The 22,572-nt window shown below is 40.2% G+C and overlaps 2 protein-coding genes across 5 annotated transcripts in view; both read right to left on the minus strand.

The window, feature by feature from the left end:
• Positions 1-15,551, minus strand: part of SPAG1 (sperm associated antigen 1) — a 45,188-nt gene extending 29,637 nt beyond the window's left edge. For 2 of the 3 annotated variants that reach the window (XM_037378944.1, XM_037378945.1), the window contains exons 1-7: positions 15,473-15,551; positions 13,983-14,124; positions 13,252-13,411; positions 12,779-12,904; positions 8,108-8,175; positions 5,829-5,947; positions 5,216-5,321 (exon numbers count right to left, since the gene is read on the minus strand). In XM_037378944.1, coding sequence (XP_037234841.1) covers positions 5,216-5,321; positions 5,829-5,947; positions 8,108-8,175; positions 12,779-12,904; positions 13,252-13,411; positions 13,983-14,124; positions 15,473-15,542 — 791 coding nt within the window. In that variant the 5' untranslated portion in view covers positions 15,543-15,551. The remainder of the gene's footprint in view (positions 1-5,215; positions 5,322-5,828; positions 5,948-8,107; positions 8,176-12,778; positions 12,905-13,251; positions 13,412-13,982; positions 14,125-15,472) is intronic. The other variant, XM_037378943.1, reaches the window with a different exon arrangement.
• Positions 15,552-16,886: 1,335 nt separating this feature from the next.
• POLR2K (RNA polymerase II, I and III subunit K) lies at positions 16,887-20,098 on the minus strand. 2 transcript variants are annotated; one of them, XM_037381825.1, is made up of 4 exons: positions 20,002-20,098; positions 18,347-18,410; positions 17,487-17,579; positions 16,887-17,049 (listed from the first exon to the last, which is right to left on the minus strand). In XM_037381825.1, the coding sequence occupies exons 2-4, from the start codon at positions 18,405-18,407 to the stop codon at positions 17,027-17,029; spliced, it is 177 nt and encodes a 58-aa protein (XP_037237722.1). In that variant the 5' UTR covers positions 18,408-18,410; positions 20,002-20,098; the 3' UTR covers positions 16,887-17,026. The 2 variants fall into 2 exon arrangements, with proteins under 2 accessions (XP_037237722.1, XP_037237723.1); XM_037381826.1 differs by lacking the exon at positions 20,002-20,098 and adding an exon at positions 19,920-19,982.
• Between the last annotated feature and the right edge of the window lie 2,474 nt (positions 20,099-22,572).

Genomic DNA, 22,572 nt, shown 5'->3' on the forward strand with positions numbered 1-22,572 from the left:
GTTATGCTAAAGAGTACAGGAGGCTACACGAGCTTCTCCTTGATCTTGCTTATAAAACAGAAAGACTCAGGTAGCAGTGGGTGAACTGTCCAGGTCAGTGTCTGGCTGGGTAGCTGGTACTGTAGGTAGGGCTTTAGCTTCTATAACAACAGGATCATCTCTGAGGAATAAGGACAACTGGGATGCATATGACAAAGTGGTGCAAGAGAATCTTTGCTAACACCCTTGCTAATCTAGCAAGAAGAACTCTAAACTGTGTTCACTGGGAAGAGAGGGCAATATGGAAGTGCCAGGGGGACAGCACACTGGAAGAGACTCACACTTCCCTTCTGAAAAAAGCACAGCTGGAGGACAATCTCAAGGGCTCGTACACAAATGCACAAAGCATGGGAAACAGAAGAATAAAAGGTCTACGCAGCTATGATCTCAGTGGGATAACAGAGATATAGCAGGACAACACGTGTGGCTGGAGAGCTGTGATAGATGCATGCAGGCCCTTTAGAAAGACTAGGAAGGTGAGGAGGAGGAGATGCCTTCTAGTCTATGCAGCTATTAAATGTGTTAAGGTTTGTCTTGGAACAGGCAAGAGAGTGACAAGCCAGTCAAGAGAGCTGGTGGGTAAGGGTAAGAGTAAGAGGTCAGACTGACAAGACGGTATCATGGTAAGCATCTGTTTCAGGCTGCTTCATGAAGAGTAAGCAGAATTCTTCTTCAGGCAGCCAGAGAAATCCTCATACTTACAGGCTTTGGTTCCCATGGGGGATCTGAACTACCCTGGTATCTTCTAGAAGCGCAAAATGACAAGGCACCAGAATTCTATGACATTTCTGGAGCAGATTGAGGGCAACAAGTTGATGAGGGGGAATGCTCTGCTGGAATTATTATTCACAATCAAGCACTAGTTGTGAATGCAAAAGTTGATGACAGCCTTGGCTGCAGCAACCATGAGATTGTAGAGTTTAAGATTCTGAGAGAAATAAGCAAAATGAACACTAGAAATGGACACTAGCCCTGGACTTCAGAAGGCAAGATTTTGGCCTGTTGAGGAATCTGCTTGGCAGGATTACAGGAAGAATGCCCAGTAGGGCAAAGAGTGCCAAGAGCTGATCTAAGGACAGCTGCCTCAAAGCACAAGAATGATCCTTTCCAAAGTACAGGAAGTCAAGCAAGCACAGAACAAGGGATGACCAGAGAACTCTTGACAGGTGGCAGTGGTTATAGGCTACCCAGAAGGAATGTAGAGACACTGGCTAAGTGCAAGTGATGGAATTAAGAAAGCAAAAGCTCAGCTGAGGTTGAAACTAGAAAAGGGACACAAAAAGCAACAAGAAACATTTTTGGCTGGTTCCCCCCCACCCCACCCCCCCATCTATCAGCAGCAAAACAAAGATTAAGGAAACTGTGGGACCACTGGTCAATGCAGCAGAGGAACTAGAGAGAAAGGACATGGAAAAGTTTGAGTTTTTTCCAGTTTCTTTGCCTCATCTTCATTGGTAAGGTTTGCTGTCAGGCTTCATCGAGTCTAGGGGCAGATTCTGTAGGAGGGAAGCAGTACCCATAACACTGGAAGATAAAGTTAGGAAACAATACATTGGATATACATGAGTTCCGAATGGGGTGTTCGGAAAACTGGCCAACATTACTACAAGACTGCTCTATATCATCTTCGAAAAGTCATGGTGATTGGGAGAGGTTCCTGGTGACTGGTAAAGGCAAATGTCACATGTATCTTCAAGAACAGCAAGGTGAAGGACCTGGTGAACTACAGGCTGGTCAATCTAACCTCAGTTCTCAGAAAGATTACAAAGTAAGCCTTCCTGAATTCCTGTCCAGGCATATAAAGGATAAAAAGGTGACTGGCAACAGATAGCATAGATTTTACCAAGGGCAAACTACGCCAAGACCTGCCTGATAGCTTGCTTTGCTTACTGGCTCAGTGAAGGAAGGAAGAACAGAGGATGTTGCTTACCTTGACTGTAACAAAGCCTCTGACATGATGTCCCACAGTATTCTTCCAGCCAAACAGGTAAAACATGGACTAGATAGGTTGACAGTAAGGCAGACAGAAAACTAACTAGGCTGCTGGGCTCAAATAACTGAGCCACATAAAGTCCAACCGGTGTCCAGTTACTAATGGCCTGCATTTGGGATCAATATTTTTAAACATCTTTATCAGGGGGTATAAGACGGAATAGAAGACACCCCCCAGAAAGTTTGTCAATGATACAAAGCTGAGGAGAAACAGTCAATAATACACTGGACAGCAGAAGTCCAGTCAAAAGGACCTTAACAGGCCAGAGGAATGGGCTGGCAGACTTCTCAGGAAGTTCAAAAAAGGCAAGTACAAACCCCTGCTCCTGAAACAGAGTAACTCCAGCAACAGTACAGGCTGGGTGCCAACTAGCTAGAAAGCAGCTTTGCAGGAAAGGACCTGAGGGCTCTGGTGGACAACAAAATGAACAGGAGTTAACAGTGTGCTCTCAAGGCAAAGGTGACATACTGCATGCTGGGCCATATTATCAAGACTGTAGCCAAGTCAGCAGAAGTGATTCTTCCCGTCTCTTCAGCACCTATGAGAGGCAAGTGGAATGCCTGCGTGCAGTCTGGGGCTCTGCTGTACACAAAAGGCACGAACAGACTGCAGTGAGTCCTGCATGCCACCGGGATACGTAGGGGACTGCAGTACATGCAATACTTACGAGGAGAGTCTAAGGTAACTAGGTTTGTTCAGCCAGAGTGAAGGGTCAGGGGAGGTCTTGTAGCTGTTTTCAATTACTTAATGGGAAGGTATCAAGAAGACAGAGCCACATACCCTTCTCAGAAGTGCACACTGATAGGACAGAAGGCAAGAGACACAACTTGCAAAAAGGGAATTTCTGATGACATCTTAGGAAAATTTACTGGAGGAGTAGGTAGATACTGCAACAGGCTACCCAGAGAGGTTCTGATATCTCCAAGGATGGAGATATTAAAAACTTAATTGAACAAAGCCCTGAGTGAGTAACCTAATCTAACTTGGCCCTACTTTGATAGGCAATTTGCCCAAAATATCATTCCCTTGCAACCTAAACTATCGTATGATTCTGCAGTGTAAATGAAATTAGTAAGCACAGTGATTTCACTAGAGGTACGCAGAAAAACAGGCAAGACCCATTTATTTTACAATCACATCAGTACAATAGAATTATGTCAGAGCATGGCCTCTGCAAAAGTTTTGACTCTCTTTAGAAAGAAGAGAGGTTTGGTTTTTTGTAAAATGGAAAGTATTCTCTACGTTCACCTTAGAACAGGAGGCCTCATCACAAGACAGTGAATAACTGTACCCTGTGGTTCTTTTTATACAGAACTCTAGTCTTTTTCTATTTTAGCCACATACAAATAACCCCTTCAGAATATTACCAATTCACTCCAATATATGTTTTATTTAAAAATTTCTAAATGTAAGAAAATAGGAATTCTTAATGGTATTATAAAAGTGCCCAGCTAGAACAGCATGCAATGTCAGTATCATATGTTTCAGAAGGTGTACTACAATGCCTCACGGGGGTCAAATAAGAAAAGACTCTCCATTAGGAAAGATTCTGCCCATCCTTACTAATTAATACCTTATTTATGCCCCCAAAGCAGAGATTTTTACTTATTTTTATAGTATGGATTTCCATTTTATTTATTGTATATGAAATACAGCAATGGATGTTTTTTACATTCACGTCCACGTATTAAAAAAACCAAGAAAGATGTTAAGGCTGCAATTCAAGAAAAATAAACCCAAAACACCACTACCACAAATGCCTCAGTTTAAACAGCCTGTGCACTATGCATACATTTGTGCACGTACACACATGAACAATCTCCAGGTAAATTTTCATAAGCTGTTCTACAAAACCCTGCCTTGTTCAAGGACAGTGCTTTAGGTGCTTCCTAAAGTTTTATCTATTCAATATCTATTTTATTACTGTAGCACACAATTTATTCCTATTCATTATTTTCTCCACACTTGACTGCACTGACCACAGATGCATTAACTTTCTCATAATTTTTTTTTTAGGATATCCCACTATAATATCATAGCCCATGAATTATCTTAATATTTCACCTTACCATAGTGCCGTACCATTACCCTCAGTTTGCACTGGTAATTAATACCCCAAGGCTCCCCAGGATGCTTTCAATTTCTAAGTGATAACTTTGACACTTCCAGGATCTGTGAGTTTTTTTAAAGTCCTTATAACTTCAAGGCATGAAGTTAAACATGTTTAACTTATTTATTTTCAATTAAGAATTCTTCCATTAAGAAATTGAGGGTTTTTTAATGTTAGTTTAATGTGTGAGCAGTGAGCACTTTTGCAAGTCAGACCTCTAGTGTCTCGAGATGGGTAACGTGCAAATGAGAAACAAATGCTGGTCTCCCAAAAATCCTGGTTTGTATAAATGACATCATCTTTGAACACTGTGAAAAAGGTAGAGAAAAAGCCCTAGTTCTGCCAAGGTAGCATTCAAAAAATACCTTAACTGAAATGTTACCCTTCCCTTCCTGTTGTTCTCAATTCCATTCACCTTCAACTTTTGTACTTTTGAAACAGATACAACAGAGGTCCTGTAGCAACAACCTCTATTTATACAAATAAAGCAAAAGTCTGAACGTAGACCACGGAGCACTAAATAAGGCACACAACCTGTAAGAGGCTCTCTCGTTTTTCTTTTTATCCTTTTTTTTTTTTTATTTTTGTGTTTATACAATTATTTTCTAGACTGCCACCAATAACAGTGTTATGATGAAGCTGCACACTGGTTTTTTCTTTCTCCTAAGAAGAGGGACTTTTATATATCTAGAATATCAATTTTACTTACTAATAATTGAGATAATCCTACTGATATCATTAATTAGAATTATTTTTAAAATAATTCAGTTTCTCAATTCACTGCTTATCCTTTTATTTTTGCAAACTTGCCCTTGAATCTCAATCTGATGGAGCTTGTGACACCTGCAGATTGCATCCTGTCACTCTCTAGCCACTTCTCTTCCTGATAAATAAAAATTAGTATCAGGATGCAACAGTGCTTTAAGTATTTTTCTGTCAAATCTTTTTGCCCTTTTGAAAATAATCTAATTGTCACTAGTTGCTTCAGTAAGAAGTTGCTTTATTTACACTGCTCTAAAAATATTCACAAGTAATAGTCATTGAAATAACAGAACACAATAGTGTTTACTCACCGAGTGTAATATGTCACTGCCTCCACATAATCACCAGTGGCAAAGGCTTCATTGCCCTTTTCTCTTTCACGAGTAGCAATAAAAATCTTCTCTTTCTTTGTCATGCCTAGGAAAAAATTATATACAGAACAATAAACAACTCGCATAGGTGCAATCAAAACACTGTCAGCTAAAATACTTTGAATGTAATAATCTGTATATTATTTTTTTCAAATAACATGGCTTACTAAAAGATACATATATATATATATATTTTGTTTTCTATAATAAAAACCTAAATTATTCTGATAGGCATACAATTCAGAGTGCAAGACAGAAAGTGGCTGGCTAACCTCTACCATGGGTTTATAATAGCAGATGTATGCTTCACTTCTTTACCACCTAGGGCTCTCAACCTAAACACAACATAATTATTTTAAATTATTAACACCAAGACTAGTTTTTTTCAAATATGTCTCTAAGATCAGTTGGCCTTGTAATAACTTTTAGAATCTTTAGGGCCTGAAAAATAGATAAAGACACTTTTGACTCTATAATACGCTTCTTCAGTTTGCATTCACAGTCTACTACACAGTATTACCATTAAAGAAAAAGTATGTTTCTAAGACATTACCAGTTACATCTATTTTCTTTTCAATTATAGGTAGACGTGGCCTACTAAAGAATCTTGCTTTTGAGTTACTTTCTTCACAGCCTTCATCAATTTTAGAACATTCCTTTTCTACATCGAACCTAAAATTAATAAAAATCACAAATTCAGTAATGCTGTGTATGAAGACTCCTCTACTAATAGAAAAGTTTCCATTATAAACTAAAGGAAAAGAGAAATAAAGGTTGTGTTCAATTACCCATGACTAGCTAGGAAAAAGATGTTTAGTCTTATCTCCTTTCCTTGTGGTGGTGTTTTGGGTTTTTTTGTGTGCTTCTCCTGCTTATATTTTACCTCTCCTCTTCCTCCTCCCTTCTGGTTAAAACCAAACAAACCAAACCAAGAAAAATGTCTGCATCACCTCCTCACCATCTCCCCAGAAAAGACAGGCAAAACTTAAGCAACACTATGAGGCAGCTCAGTTCCAGCCCTATCAAACATTTCCATTAACCTTTACCAAAATACCTATGAAACAGCTTCAATACAATTAATATGGTAAACAAGAAAGATTTCAAAATAGTCTCAGACACTTCCAAGGTGTCTCAGACACTTCCAAGCTACGCTAAAGCTGCTTTTCAAAACAGTGTTTAGGAATTTATATCAAATAAATATTGTCACCACACTCCTATAAAACAAATAGTGTAGGAATTGGTCATTACTCTATCTGGAAACACTAAATTCACTGCTTTTCTGTGTAAGACAATGAAAAATAAACAGCCTTTGTTTTCCACAATAATCTTGACAATATGAATGAATTCTATCTGAAATAGACACACAATTTTGAAAATTTATCCAATTCAAAACATTTTCAGGCAAGACTAGTTGTTCTCCATTTTGATTCTGACCTTTTGCTAACTTGCTTTTACCTTTTTATGATAAAGTTAACCACATTTCAAATTAAGTGTTTTTCAAATATGAAGTGAAACATTTTGTCCAGAAATTGCATAAACAATATTTTGAAGGTTTTGAAACTAACCCAAAGATGTTTTGAAAACATGACGTGCTTCAAACCAGAAAACTTGTTTCAAATAATTTCTGTTTCTGTATACTCATATAATCCAAAATAAATACATTACATGGGAAAATTCACAAACCATAGTATTATCAGCATGCTAAAGCACTTTAAGATAGAGTATATAAAACTGTAAACAAAATCCCCAAATGGTTACTTCAAAGGATACAGTGGAAAGGGGGATGAAAGAATAAATTGTTGCAGAAGTTGTTCTGATAACTTATTTTGTTCACATTTGAGTAGGAAGGCCCCCATTTCTGAAACACCCATGCATGAAAATAACTAATATGCACAACTGTTTGTAATAACAGCATCTTATGCAGACAGGGTTTTTGTAAGGGTTTTGGGTAGAGCGAAGCATTCTAAGAATTACATTACCCAAACCCCACAGTCTCTAGATTTAGCTCCCCATCTACTGCACTGGAAACTTACGTGTCCTCGCTCTGGTTCTACAGCATCACATTCCAGATTTCAGGAGCTAGAGAGATGCTGCTACTACGCAACACACAGAAATACATGTATTTCCCCTTCCATGTTCAATGATTTGGGGGCATCAATCTGTCACATAACTTGGGAGGGTAACATGCCACCACTACATGATGCAGAGTGTGTCTTTGCATCAGGGCTCCATCCACTCTAGAAATATTCAGTTACTGTCTAAACCTCTAATTATGTGTAATTGCATCTGAGCAAACTGATGCACCTGCCTCAAGCTCATTCTTTGAGGTCGGTAGGGCTCAGTGCAGAAATAAGGATTCATCAGTCGTGTTTTTAATTGAGAATTGTGGCTTGAGATACACAGAACATAAAATTTATAAGCCCATGTTAAATAACCCTAGAAGTGCTTTCAAAAAAAGGATAAATTAAGATAATTGTAATTCCTTATTTTTATGTAACTCCATAGATTTTATATCCTAGATATTGAAAGGAAAAATGAAATCTGAAACAAAATCACTTTTATTTCTATTTTCTGCTGACTTGCTGTCTTTCATGCAGCTTGTACAAAAGTATAGATTGACTTGGTCTCAGCTGTTAGCACCACACTGCATTATTTGCATTTTAACAGAACATTTACTATGAAAAACCTAAGTTTCACCCAAGTGTTAGAATTCCCTGAAACGTTTACCGTAATGCTGTATTTCTGGAAAACACTTTAAAAAACCACCACATTCCATTATTAAACAAATATGTAAGATTTAATAAAAACCTAAATGTAATGGATTTAACATACTTGTCCCATTCACAGTAATCCCGTGGTATGTTTTTCTTGTTTCTTTGTTTGTTTTGTAATTTTTTGTTCTGAAAGAGAAACAGACTGTAAGACAATTTTTAAAGCAGGAATTCACAGGCTTTTTGTTTTGTTTCAGCAATACATATTCCTAGTAACTAACACTATGCATGACTAATTTCAGCATAGCCTTGACTACTTAATTCATCTTGCTCTAAAAAGAATCTTCATATATTTCACATATCATTGTATTCTGAGGAGCTCTTCAGTCTCACACTCTCTCTACTGCCCTGTTAAATGTCACAGAGGCACCGAATAAACTTTCAGATAGGAGACTGCTCTTCCTAATTAGTATCTTGTGCTGCCATCTTCCAATTCTTTCAACACAGCAACTCAGAGAACCTGTGCTAAGGTCTTGGGAAAACCCAGCCTTGTGATGAGGTGTTGGATGCTGAGATTGAATCGGTAATTTTGTTTTAAGCTTGCAATTCCCAAGAGAATGCAATGGCACAGATTTTCAAAGTCCCCGGACCCCTCACAACAAGCTTATAAATGTCTGACTTCAAAACACTGCCTGGACTTCTTTTGACTGTTTCATACTCAAGCTAACTCCCAAGATGATTTACACTCATTCTAGCTTTTAGACAAGCTCCATCATTAAGGTTTGCCTTACCTAAAATTTATCCTTAGGACCTTCCTGCAACAATCAGTCCCAACCACACATTCAACTGACTTGCATCACAACCCACCTCCTACACAAACGGAACCTTTGGCATCTCTTCTACCTCTGTCATCAGACATATTTCTGATATGTCCCTCCTTGTTCATTGACTTCAATGATACTTAATAGCAAGGTGTGGCTGCAAACGAGCATTCCACAGTAGAACAGCCAGTTCCCATCTGGTCTGCCCTGGCTGTTGAGCCCTCCTCTTACCTTGCAATCCATCAGACAGTTCAACCAATGTTAAGTGTAAAGTTGCAGATTTACAATTTTCTGGGTGCAAACAAACCATTTGATACGAGATTACAGTACAATCCCTGAATATCTGTACCAGTTCAACCAAGCACGTGATAAACTGGACCAAAGAAACAAGCTGCAACCTCTTACACTAGCTTTACCAGTGGTGACACCGTAACAAGGAAATACTTCTGCAGTTGGATGTAAACACCTCAATTTACATTATGCAAATGTGACCCCCTTCCTGTAAACACTTCTGACGACCTATAATGTTAGGTTACACAAACTTTTATAGCATATAACTTTAGAATTACTCTTAATGTTCTCAGTCTTTCAAGAAGATAGACAAACTGACTGATACATTTAGGGATTAGTACATGTTTGGAGGAGGTAACTCCCAAACATGGCTTCCTGAAACATCAGTTATTATGTATGTGTCCTGGTATATATTACAAACTTACTAATATAAAAAATATCAATTTTTTTTTCAAACCAGAAGTTCTTAACTTAAATAACCACAAAACCAGTGACACACTCAGAAGAAAATTCAAGGTATTTACACTAATGCAACTTTAATTTAGGGAGAGAACTACAGCATGCCCTTTTAAGGAATAAGGCAGAACCATTGATTCAAAAATGCACAGTTTTTAAAATTCCAGGTCTCATATTCTGGGGACCTTTGAAAATAAGTTGCAGATCCAGCAGAGTCAGTAATTTCTCAATCAGTAATATTTCAGAGCATCTTATCCAAGTGGCTTTAATGAAAAAGGTATGTTTGCATGCTGTGGAACTGGGCGGTATGTGGGTATGTAAAGTCTGCCCAAGTCATTTTTCTTGCCAGAACTCACAACGCATGGGTCCCACAAGGTTACAAGCCCAGCGAACAACTTCTGGACCAAAGATCAAAGCAGACTGACTTCAGGTGATACAAAATTTGGCATTGGTTCTCCTCTTGGCCCTGTGTGATGGTCTAAGACATTCTATTCTGTGCCAGCTAACCAGTATTCTTTTTTAGTTCAGAGTATCCAAAATAACATGAAGTCTATATAGGCAGTATCACAATGGATGTTTATAACATAAAACTTGGAATGTGTGTTGCATGCCCTGGACTGTAGCATGAGGAGGTATCTGAGGACAGAAATCTTTCTGGAATAGGAAACTGAGTTTGGCAAAGGAACCTAACTCTGCTGAAACGCCATCAATACAGTATTTTGGAAGTGAGTATCTTTAAACCCATGCTTTAGTTCTGTCCTGGAAAGTGAGGCATCAAAAATAATAATTAAGCAATGTGGGCAGTTAAGAACAGAAAAACTGAAGCTCTCTCCAGTCCTCTTTTTATTTTGTGGTATAGACATAACCTCACAGTCCTGAGCAGTCTGTCCTGAAAGAAAGACAGGGGTCTAAGACAGAAACTTTCATATTGTGTTAAAGAGGGAAATATTCCAAAAATGGATAGAAAAAGAATGAACTTTATGCAAAATCTTCCCCATGATTCCACACCACATAAATAAATAAAAACACCACATAGAATTATAAGCTATTAGTAGTGAATTGAAACTGTACCTACATTTAGTATCAGCATGAAAATTGTATCACAAATGCACCAAACTTGTACCCATTGGTGAAATCCACTCTTTTAGGGTCAATAAGGATTTCCACAACTGGTTTCATTAAAGTTACTGAACTTTTTATGCATCTGAAGAGTCTTTAATCAAATAAAAATGTAAAATTATGGAAGTGGTTTTGGATTTCCTTCTAGCAGAGAGGAGAAACTTATCATGCCAACTTCATAGGTGATAATATGCTACAAAATTATGTGACGCCAGTGCAAAAAATAATTATAGTTTTAGCTGATCAGCTAAACATGTTTAAAACTTGTAAGATCGCACATAGCTTTATCAGCAAGAAAGAAATAACACTTGTTTAAGTATATTATTCTGATTTTTTTGAGATTTCGTATTACAGGTATAAATCTAGTGTATACTACAGAAACATTCTTTTTATTCAGTAATGGTCTAGTAGTGGTATAACTGCACTGCTACGTAAAAAGACTGAATTCTAACACTCATTTTCAAGCCCCCCTTCTCTCTTCCAGGACAGGTTACAATTCACTTCAAAGGCCATCTGCTTGGACAAAAGGAATGGAAATCACATACCACGGATAAGGCATAAGGCTATATTTAGGTTTCCTGGGTAATAATGCTAACACCTAAACATTGTATGGAGAAAAAAAGTGATAAAAACTTGACCTGAAGACTGTTGCATTTTTTAAAATAGAAAAAAAATTTCTGAATAAATATTTTGTCTTTGAATGGAGAACACATACTCTTTAGGAAAACTGTGTATCCTAGATTTCAAGCCACATTCCACCATTTTAGGCTTATATTCTGATCTGGATCCACTGAGTTCACATGATAATTTATTTACCATTTCCTGCTCTAGGAAACACACAAGACATAAATCAAGAGTAAAGCTACAGTGGCACTCTACATCTCAGCAAAACAGTATAGTTAAGAGGAACACGCATTGCAAAATGTGAAAGAGGACAGATTAATTAAAAAAAAAACCAACCAAACCCCCAAAAACCAACTCAAAAGCACGCCTTGGTCACAATACTAACCACTTACAAAGCGTTACACTGAAATACCCAGCCTCTTTGTATACCACATAACAGAGAATGCCTTATTATCCCAAATGTCTTGGTCTGATCTTGAAGTACCAGCTGACAAAAAGTAGTTTCTGACAACATGGGAACATGAATCAGGTATTTACCAATATCCAATTATTCCAATAAAATCTGCCGTATTAACAATTAGTAAGAAATATCACAAGACCTGTAAGGATCCGTTCATAACATTTCTCACTTCCACACTTCCAAAAAGGTAAATCCTTCAGTTAATCTGTTGTAACAGTGCCACAATTCTAAAGAAAAATAGTGAGAATCAGACCGAACCCACCTATGATAACATCGGACAATTCACAAACATGCCATCCCACACCTACTTTTCTACCAGTCCCTCCTACAGACTGCATTTAGTACGAGTAAGAAAAGCTGCTCACAGACGAAACAGATGGCAGGCAGATAAATGAAAAAAAAAACATGAGAAACCCAATACCTAGGAAAAAATGTAACCTTTTATTCTGTAGTTCTGAAGATTTGTTAGGTATGCTTTATGGCTAAAGCTGGAATACCAACTTAAGGTATAAAATAAGGGGAATCAAAAGCTACATGTGTGCAGTAGAACCCAATGAAGAAGTGGCTATAGAGTGAAACAGTGCAGAGGGTCTCCAACATCCACACTGTATGTGTTTCACGGTATTTATTTTGGACTAGTTCCTGTCTGAGCTCATGGAACAAAAGCCTACTGGCAGCTACAGGAAATCTCCTGGCATCATTTCATCTGAAAGGAACCTAGTTCATATGCTTAAACACTACTTTGAAATATGAATCAAAGAACATAAAAGGGTGTTTAAGGAGATTTGATCCAGAAATGAATTCTTGATCAGAATTAAAACATTATTACAGGACACATGCTAGTACTAAGGAGGCACTTTTGTTTAAGCATTGGTCTCTTGCAAGGGAACTACAAGGGTTTTATTTTCTGGTTAAAAAATAAATCTACTAAGAAAGACTCAATGACTAGAAATTTGTGCATATAAAACTTCCTAATTTTAGAAATACATGTAATTAACATACATTAGAAGACTGGAGATACCTGATTAGCAGGAAGACAGCTGCTGGAACAACGAATAGGAGGCAATTTATCTTGTTTTTCATGCAGTGTGTCTGCTCTTGGGAACTGTGGTTTCTTATCATCTTCATACATTTCTGTCACCCAGCTCTGAAAATAAATAAATATCTGTACCTTAAAGCAGGAAAGCAGACAGACTTCATAGCCTACAATGACCCTAACAACTCTCCCTGTAATGCACTGTTCTTAATGGGGAAAAGCAATTAAGACAAAAACCAACTGTATTTTTTTTAATAAAAATCTAAAAAAACCCACAGTTAAAATGGGCATTAAAGATTCAGTGGCATTAATTCAAGAAAATTTTAAAACCCCCAACATAATTCTTTTATCATTTCCTCATTTAATCAAATAATTACATTCTACTTAGGCACAAAAGGAAGATTGATACATCAAAGTGATTATATTACTGACCATTATAAATTAGAGTTATACTGTACCATCAGTTCATCATTAATTGTTTCCCATTCTTCAGCTGTGAAATCAGAAGCTGTGGCTGCAGGCTTATCTTTTCTCAGAGCTCTGCTCCTTGGATCTAAATGCTCAATACGCTTTTCACAAAACAATGTAAGTTCAGGATAACATCCCTCTTCACCAGACCTTTAAAATGCAAAGATATAAAAGTTACAAAAAAGAATTAAACTGCACTGTGTCCTCCACATATCTCTCCAGGTGTAGTCACCACAGTGACTGCAGAGGACTGTTTTCCTGTTACATTTTAATTCCACTATCACTTAACAACGTTTTGATCAGAAAATTCCAGTGAGTTAACCTTCAATCACTTTCCAATGGCCACAGACAATTCACAAATACTATCATAGTGCTCATAAAAAAATGCTTCTGTCATATTCAGCAAAAGTTAAACAGGCACGGCATCTGAAATTACCACAGTTACACAAGATGACTTCATGACAGAACCAAAACCCAGCAGCAGCATTTAAGAAAAACCTGGCATTGAGTTACTCAAACCTTTTGGGTGGTTAGAACAGGACTTAGATTTTCTAGCGTTATCATTTGGAGACTTTTAACATGATTACTTCATATTTTAATTTTTAAATTAGAAAGTCACAAAGAGGTTCAAGGCAAGTAGAGTATTTAGGTAAGAGTTCCTTCAAATTTAACAGAACAGGAATATAAATTGGTAATGAAGGTAAGAAAATACAATGTTTACCTTAACACCCTAAGAATCTTTTCCAGGTGTTTAACATCTGTGCATTTTTCAATGAACTTGTAGTCCAGATGACCGATAGGTATTTGAAACGTTTTAGTGGTTCCTTGGTCCAGCCAAAATGGTACTGACTCATCACCCATACCTATTAAAAGGAAAAAATACAGTGATTCTATAGGCACTTAGTTCTATTTTGAAGCAACGCTTATTAATTTAAGGAATAACCAACTCTGTTATGCAAGCAGACCTACAGCCACAAAAGAGAAATTTCAAATTTGAACACCTGATCACACAAACTTCTTGACAGAGGTTTACTGAAAAAAGTACACTTTGGAAAAAGGCTACGTACAGCTCTATTGCTTGTGCAAGCAGTCAGACTGCTTAAAAAGAAATTGCCAATTTTTGCCTACCGCATTCTCTATTTTTCTTTAAACACAATATGGTACTGTGGTGGGGATGAACGAGAAGATGATGCAGGACTCTCTATTTTTTTCAGAGCGTAGATGTTACCCAACTCAGTGTATCTAATGGAATGATAACCTTTGGCTTCTCTGTAGCCAAAATAAATCCAATTGTCTTTCCTCACTAACTGCATTTTCTGGGCCTCTGATTATTTATGTTACTATATATTATATTGGGTGTTAGATATACATATATATTGTATACATATTATTACATTTCTATTATTACTGTACTAAACCTGCATCTTTTCCAGTAAGTCTGTAAGTGATGACGTGAGGTGTTCAGACTGGGCACTTCCAGCCTCCCTGTACCTTTGACCTGCTCACCTGCATCTTTTTCTATTTTGATTCCAAGCTCTATGGAGCAGAAATTCTCCCCTCATGTTATATAGTGCTTAAAGCAGTAAACAAGTACAGTAAGAGCAGCTAGCTCATATGTGTTAACAACTATGTATGAATATAAACCTGACTAAAATAACTGTGTTCTAACATCTAGCATAGTTACACATATTAGCCTGCAGTCGCACAAAAATGTTTACAATACAGTATCACTTAAATAATTACTAGTTATAATTAGGTATTACATAAGGATAGGATTCTGCCCCCAAAATGTAACGGTTTCAGGACAGGAAAAGACACAACATGCACGGAAAGAGACGAATACAGGAAATAATTAGGGGTAAAACGCAAAAAACATCACAAACCTGCAACCTTTCCTCCCGTGCCGGTGTTTCCAGAGGCGTTAGGAACCGGACACCACACCTCGGTTGCGCAGGGCGCAGCTCTACTACAACACAACTTTCACGCCGCGGAGCCAGGAATTTACCTTCCCAAGGCCACCGAAGGCTCCCCTCACGGCGCGGCCGGGGCGCGGGCAGCCCCAGCCTAGCAACTGTTGCTATGTACAACATGGCGGCCGCGCCCGGGCGAGCGGCGGCGCGCACACGGGGCTGTCTTCCCCGGTGACCCCCGTACAAGGCTCCCCAGCGCCGGCAGACACACCGACGCGACGGCCCGGACTGCAACACCCACCTGCCCGGTGCCCCGGTGCCGCCATGGTGCAGCCGCCACCCGTCGCTGGGCTCCGCCGGCCGCCGCGCATGCGCAGCTGGGCTGTGGCGGAGGCCGCGCTGCCGCCCCCCTCCTTCCTCCGCCGGGCGGGAGCGGAGCCCCTAGGTCAGGGCTGAGCGGGGCGACGGGGGCAGAAATACAGGTTTAGTAAAACATCACCCGTTCGCTTTCAACGGAGCATTTCATTCAGCTTCGAACCACCACTCCCCTCCCAACACCGGTCTCCACAACGCCACGGCCCGCCAGCGCGGCAGGCCCCGGCGGCGCTCGCTGAGGCAGGCCCGGGCCCGGGCCCCCGCCCCCTCCCGGCAGCAGCAGCTGCTCTTCCCCGCAGCTCTCCGGTCGAAGGAAGCGCCCCAGCTGCCCAGCCCTGACCCCCACCGCAGCTCCTGTGGCGTTGGCACTGTCTTCTCTAGCGGGCGGCCCTTGAGCTCGCCCCTCTGAGCAGCCACGGCAGCGGCCCCCTTGTTTCTGTGGTGCAGGCTGGTCAGCAAACTGGTAGCAACTGCGCAGTATAAATGATAACATTTTTACGTGAGTGTATCTGGCTTCCAGGGAAAAACCTAGGCAAGAAATGCCTGAACAGCTAAGATACTTAAGAAAATCTTAACCAAACAGCCTCAAAACAAAATCTGGTAAGTGCTTTTTTACCCCCTGAAACGACCCACTGCAGTTCATTTATGAGCCAGTACACAGTCATGCAGTCCGTAACAAAGACACCTTACTACATTGGTAACAGTTGAACACTTCACATTAATAGCATCATTAACACCATCAAAATTGAGAATTGGAAGCACTTAAGGAGGTTACATAAGCATCAGACACAATCCAGCAGTTTCTTGTAGTACACTTCAATGATAAGGATATTTTATTATTACTTAATACACATCCCAGACAGATGGATGCAAAAAGTTTTGGACCATCAATATAAAACCACTTTGGTCTTTTTATTACAGACCTCTGAGAAGTCACCTGAAAAGCAAAACAAGGTGCTATTTTAGTTTTGGAACACTACCCAGATTAGCTTTATAGCACAGATCTAATTCATTCCTTGAGGTACAACAAAATCAAGAAGCACTTTGGAAATTTGTTTACACACTGCTTCTTAATGTTTACCTTGCCTCCTGCCCTCTTCTGAGAGATGATTTTTCTGGCACTTCGTCCGCAACAGAGGAATTCACTCAAACCAGTGATTTTATGCAATTCACAGCAGTCCAAAGAACATTTAACAAAGTTAAAGTGTAAAGTTGAGAGTAATGAAAACAAGGTTAACTCACTGAAGTTACCACTGAACCTGAAAAAACTATCATATACTCTAACTACAATTTAAACAACAGCTTTAGAAATCTACTGCTGGAAGACAATATAGACAAAATTTAGTATCACAGTAAACTTTAATATGTCAATATCTTAAAACACAAATAAGAGTATGCATTTGTACAGAAATGGATTTACAGAGCAAAGTTATCAGCAAGATTAAACTGCATCATGAAGTCACTGTGTCTTCAGCAAACATCATCGGGCATCAAAAACCACCACTAGGTTAGTGCAGTTAAAGAAAAAAATGTAGTTGAAAAAAGACTCGGAGCTGGGGGGGAGGAGAAGACAGACTGTCTAAGTCTAAAGTCGCAACTAACTACATAAAGCATTTCCAAACTCATCTTTCATCTTTAATGAACCCTACAACACTTTTATTAAAAGGCTGAATAATATCAACAATGCACAGTATGTCACCCAGCAGACTATCATAGCTTATTATATCTTGCATAGAAAATGAAAAAAAAAACCAAAAGAGAAAGCGCCAGGAAAGAAAACAAGGTGCCCAATCACGCTTCAGAGACTTTCCTATAACACTCTGCTCTACTGTCTTGATTTTTAGCCTTGAAGGATTCTTACAATTACTCAAATCTTCTCTTCCGTTTCCCTTATATGGCTTGTCTCTATTCACAGCTTAAGTGCACGTGTAAAAGGATACATCTTTTTGTCCTCTTCTTGTACATTATTCTGTAGCCACATTCTCTGCATCTGATAGGATCTCTTGCTTTTATCTCATTTTCTGTATGACATTCTGATGTGATGGAGTGGGTAAACAAAATCAGAATTGTTAACACACAGATAACTTTCAAAAGTCACAATAGTCAAATTGCAAGATGTGGCAAACAACAGAAAATAACTGTAGTGAATTTGTATGAAAAGCTGAATGATATCAAGATACTGTGACAAAAAAAAAAAAAGCAAATTTACCTTCTATTAAGGTCAGGCAGGATCTTGCTAAACTCACCAAATTCTTATTGCACAGATTACATTCCGCTCTTAATACAACTAGACTGTCTACTAATGAAAACTTCAGCTCAGCCCCCAAAAGACCCAAGTTTACTTTCTTAAAACAAAATAGTTCAGATATTCCTGAAATGACAATTGAAAATCACCAATTTTTAAAATTTTTAAGTTGCTGACTTATCTACATGTAAGAGAGAATTTGACTACTGCACTTCAAAAAAAGCTGACTGACCATATAGCATTCTAAAAAAAATAAATTCTCTGCGATGCACTAAGTAGAAGGTCCACTATCTGCACCACAAGCAGACACAGAGAAAGCATCCTCTAGAGATGGAGACCTTCCAAACAGCAAGACAAGCTCTAATGAATCACTTCCACGTGGCTATCCATATATAACCTGTATATGTGGTACCATCAGTATGTAAAGCTTTAAAGAACATCAGGATCCACACTTGTATTTATGTACACTTCAGTGCAATGATTACACAGTCTTCATTATTAAAACACTGAGTCTCAAATAACAAGTAAAAAAATTCACTGATGTCTTCTCTTTACCTCCACAAATGTAAATCATTGGCTGCTGCTTTGGAGGCTGCACATCCTTCTGTGAATCCATGTCCTAAACAAAAAACACCGAACATGCAAACCAGCTTTCTTTTTTAATTCATTTTTCAAGGCATACACAAACCCTTATGCCAGCAAATAGCATTCATGATGCTTCTTTATGAGCATGACTCTCAGATGCTTTTGTTTAATATTACAGTAAGGATTGTTTCCCTATTTTCAGAGTTTGTTTCAGTATAAATTCAACTAGGAAAACTAGGGTCTTGGAAACAGAAAGATAGGCTTGACAAAAACAGTTCATCCTTTGTTTAAGAGAGTCTGACCAGCACTTGACAAATCACCTTGTTAAAGCCCTCAATATGCCACTCCATTGGAGAAAACTGGAGATAATTCACTAAATTCCACATCTTTTAAATAAGGTTTTGCTCTATCATAACCATAGCAGCATCTTAATCCATGTTAAAGTCTTTTTGTGTCAGTACATTATTGTAAAATATAAGCAGTCACCTATTAGCACTTGAAAACAGCAGTGCCTTCCAAAACAGCTGAACTAAGGAGGATGTGCTCATTTTGGCTGGGATAGAGTTAATTTTCTTCACAGTAGCTAGTATGTGTTATGTTTTGGATTTGTGCTGGAAACAGTGCTGATAACAGAGATGTTTTAGTTACTGCTGAGCAGGGCTTACACAGAGTCAAGGCCTTTTCTGCTTCTCACACCGCCCCACCAGTGAGGAGGCTAGGGAGCAAAGGAAGTTGGGAAGGGACACAGCCAGGACAGCTGACCCAACTGATCAAAGGGATATTCCATACCGTACAACATCATGCTCAGCATATAGAGCTGGGGAAGAAAGAGGAAGGGGGACACACATTCAAAGTGATGGCATTTGTCTTCCCAAGTAACTCTTACAGGTGATGGAGCCCTGCTTTCCTGGAGATGGCTTAACACCTGCCTGCCCATGGGAAATGGTAAACGAATTCCTTGCTTTGCTGTCTTTATCCAACCTACTTTGTGAGTTTTCTCACTTTTACTCTTCTAATTCTCTCCCCCATCCCACTGGGGATGCAGTTTTATGGGGCCTAGTTGCCAGCTGGTGTTAAATCACGACAGAGGACCACAGATGCAACTAAATGACTTGAATTGGTGCTGCTCATACAGCAAAGTAATACTACTGCTAAAGACAGCAGTGCTCTACAGCTATGTATTTTGCAGGGAGGTGCCATGGTTTAGACAGCCTTCGCGTACCCTACAACTGTAAGTAACTGCCAATCTGACAGGGCCAAGAGGCACACAGATGCACCAACGTGCACCAGCGCGCAACCGTTACCACATCGGAGCACCGGCCGCGCTACTCCTGCCCGGGGCGCCACACGTACTTGTGAAAGGCAAACCCGCCCCTTCCCGCCCCGCGACGGAGGAGCCGGGCGGGCGGGCGGCCCTTCTCACAGCCCACCGCCCCCGCGGCCCTAGGCAGCCCAGTTCCGCACCGGGACCACCCCACAGCCCCGCGGTGCTTTTACACAAAAGAAAAGCCTACAAGGTTGGGGCGACCCTTCCCCTGCTCACCACAGCCACACCCCCCACAAGCCAAGGCGACCACCGGCTGCAAAGAGAGGAACCCGAAAACCCCCGGCCACCGCCAACCCACCTGCGTAAGCAACTCCGGGGGCCCGGGCGCTGGTTGATGACGACAACGCGGGCGCCGCCGGAGGCGGGGCCGGTGCCGCCGACGCCGATTGCGCGGCCCGCCCCGCGGTGCCCGGTGCCGCCCTGAGCCGTGTAGCTCAGTGCGTGCCGTTATGCGGCTGGCGGTGCCCTGGTACCGTGCGGAGACCGCACCGCAGCTGTGCCCTGCCCTGCCCTGCCCTGTGAGTGAGGGAGCTGCGGGAACCCTGGGGCCCCGGCCCGAGCGGCTGGGCCCCGGCAGCAAGCGGCCGGCAGCTCCCGCCTCCTCCCTGCTGAATAATTTCAGTTGAGAACGTAATAAATATTTAGCTGCCGGCGTGAACCACTTTGGAGAAAAGCAGTATATTTGCTGGCATTTTTTAATAGATGTTTTCATATGAGTAGCAGCGTCAGTTTCCTAAGCAGAAGGTAGGCAGCGGCGCCCTGGGTGGCTGTGTCCGGCGGTCCCCCACCCGCTCTGTTCGCTCGGGGGGGGAGAACGCCCCGTGCCAGCTCCGATCTACGGCTGGGACCTCGCAACCGCCGAGGTGTTTTACCTCAACGCCCTTTCTCTTTTCAGAAGCATTTTACCTAAGATTTTACCTAAAACCCGCATCTTGATATCTTAATGTCGTGGGTGGTATCATATGTACTTACATTAAACTAAACTTACAAGCTGTGATACTACCTGTTGTAAGGTCGTATTATGAAAGAAGTTGAAATGTCGGCGATTCCCGAACGTACTGAAGTGAAATGGTACTGACGAGATTTTAAACGGGTTTTGTTGCTCTCAGTCCCTGGAGGTATGGATTTTGAATTTTCGATAGACACTCTCTAGAATCAGCTATCATTGCTTTATTCCTGGGGAAAAAAAAAATTAACAAATACTGTGTTTTGTGTATATGACGATTTAAATTACTTCATCATTCACAAGGTTCCCTATTTCAAGGAAAGGTATTTCTTTTTCTGAATACCTAGTTAAAATTGTTTCCTAAGCACCTGACTGCATTGCTATGTATGAGGGTTTATCAGTTGTAATTAATGATGTTGTCCTCATAGTAGCAAATCACCTTCATACATTGACCTATAGCTTATCTAAAATAAATGTGAGGAGTAATGAAGAAGCGCGGTTTTCCTAATTTTGTATGAAGTTAAACGTAATGGAAACACAATGATGATTTTGGGCAGCTCCCTTGCTTCTCCATACCGCTGTGTGTGAATAAAGCTAAATACAACTATTGGAGTGCCAGAATAAAGCACGAGCAAGAAAAACGGTATGTGAAAGGCAGAGCTATTCGTCTCGATTCTGAGTTCCCCGTGCCATTACTGCCGCCGTCCTCTCCTCCGCCAGCGCCGTCGTAGGTGCGGGTGCGTGCCCAGAGTTTGAGGATGGGGGGGGGACACACAATCCTGAACCCTACATCTCCTGGTAAACGCACACTAAGTAATTACCATCTCATAAATACAGAAGTAAAAAACAACTGGCGTTATTTCTCCAGGCTCGTTTTGTATTTTAAATATGTATGCGTTTGTCAGACCGGTAATTTTAAAAGGGCTTGGTAATGATACCACCATGAAAAAGTCAGTTAATTCTGTGAAAATAAGGTCTCCGCTGTTAAGAAAGAAATCATGTAATTGCTCGATTATTGGCATCCTTTAACTGTTCCCTTGGGAAAATAGGACGTTTTGCCAGATCTTAAAGCTTCGGTTACTTCAACCCTTTCTGACAAAGTCCACCTCCTTCGAAAGGAGTGTGCTTTAACAGTGGAACTCCATTTTGATGAGCTGATAAACACCAGTCCTAAAGATGCTCGTTGGATTTAGAGTAGCAAAAGGCTAGGACTACGTGGGAGACGTCCACTGTCCCGTACAGTGAAACAGCTCTTAGGGAATCAGTAGCAAAGGGTGAGGAAAGGCTTGTGGGGCGAGGTGGGAGGTGCAGGGGTATTTTTTAGATGGGAAGGAAATGCTGAGCGCAGCGTGTGTATTGCATACCGTCTTATCTCATTTTATTTGTTTAGAAGCAGTGTTCTCAGGCTTTAGTTGGGGTTTTGTTTGGGTGGGATTTTTTTTTTCTGGTGGTGAGTCTTTTTGTTAAATCACGCTTTTTCGTGTGATGCTTCTGTGTATTGCATTAAATGCCGCAATTAAAACTTGTTACATTTCTTGGATATTTTTGATCCAAGTCATGTAAGTCCATTCGAGTTTAAGTGACAGAGACAGAACATGCAGCTGCTGTGTCCCTGCTTGAAAGAGGTAGCAAGATGTCAATTTCACATAAAAGATTATTTTATAAATAAATACATCTATTTGAAAAAATAATTTCTTCTGATACATGTCAAATAGATGATACTACAGAAAGCACTTTCTGAAAACCTGTATAACATTCCAGAAAGTCTCTAATGATTTCTCCTTCTGGAAAGGAAGGGGCAGATACCCCAATAGCCTTCCTCGTTTTATCCATAACTGCTACCTTGTAGTCATATAAAACAATATTCTTTATCTAACAATGTCACAGTTTCCCCCGGCTCTGGATAGGTAACTAAAATCCGTG

This window comes from Falco rusticolus, chromosome 3 (genome assembly GCF_015220075.1).
Source record: "Falco rusticolus isolate bFalRus1 chromosome 3, bFalRus1.pri, whole genome shotgun sequence".
NCBI lineage: Eukaryota > Metazoa > Chordata > Aves > Falconiformes > Falconidae > Falco > Falco rusticolus.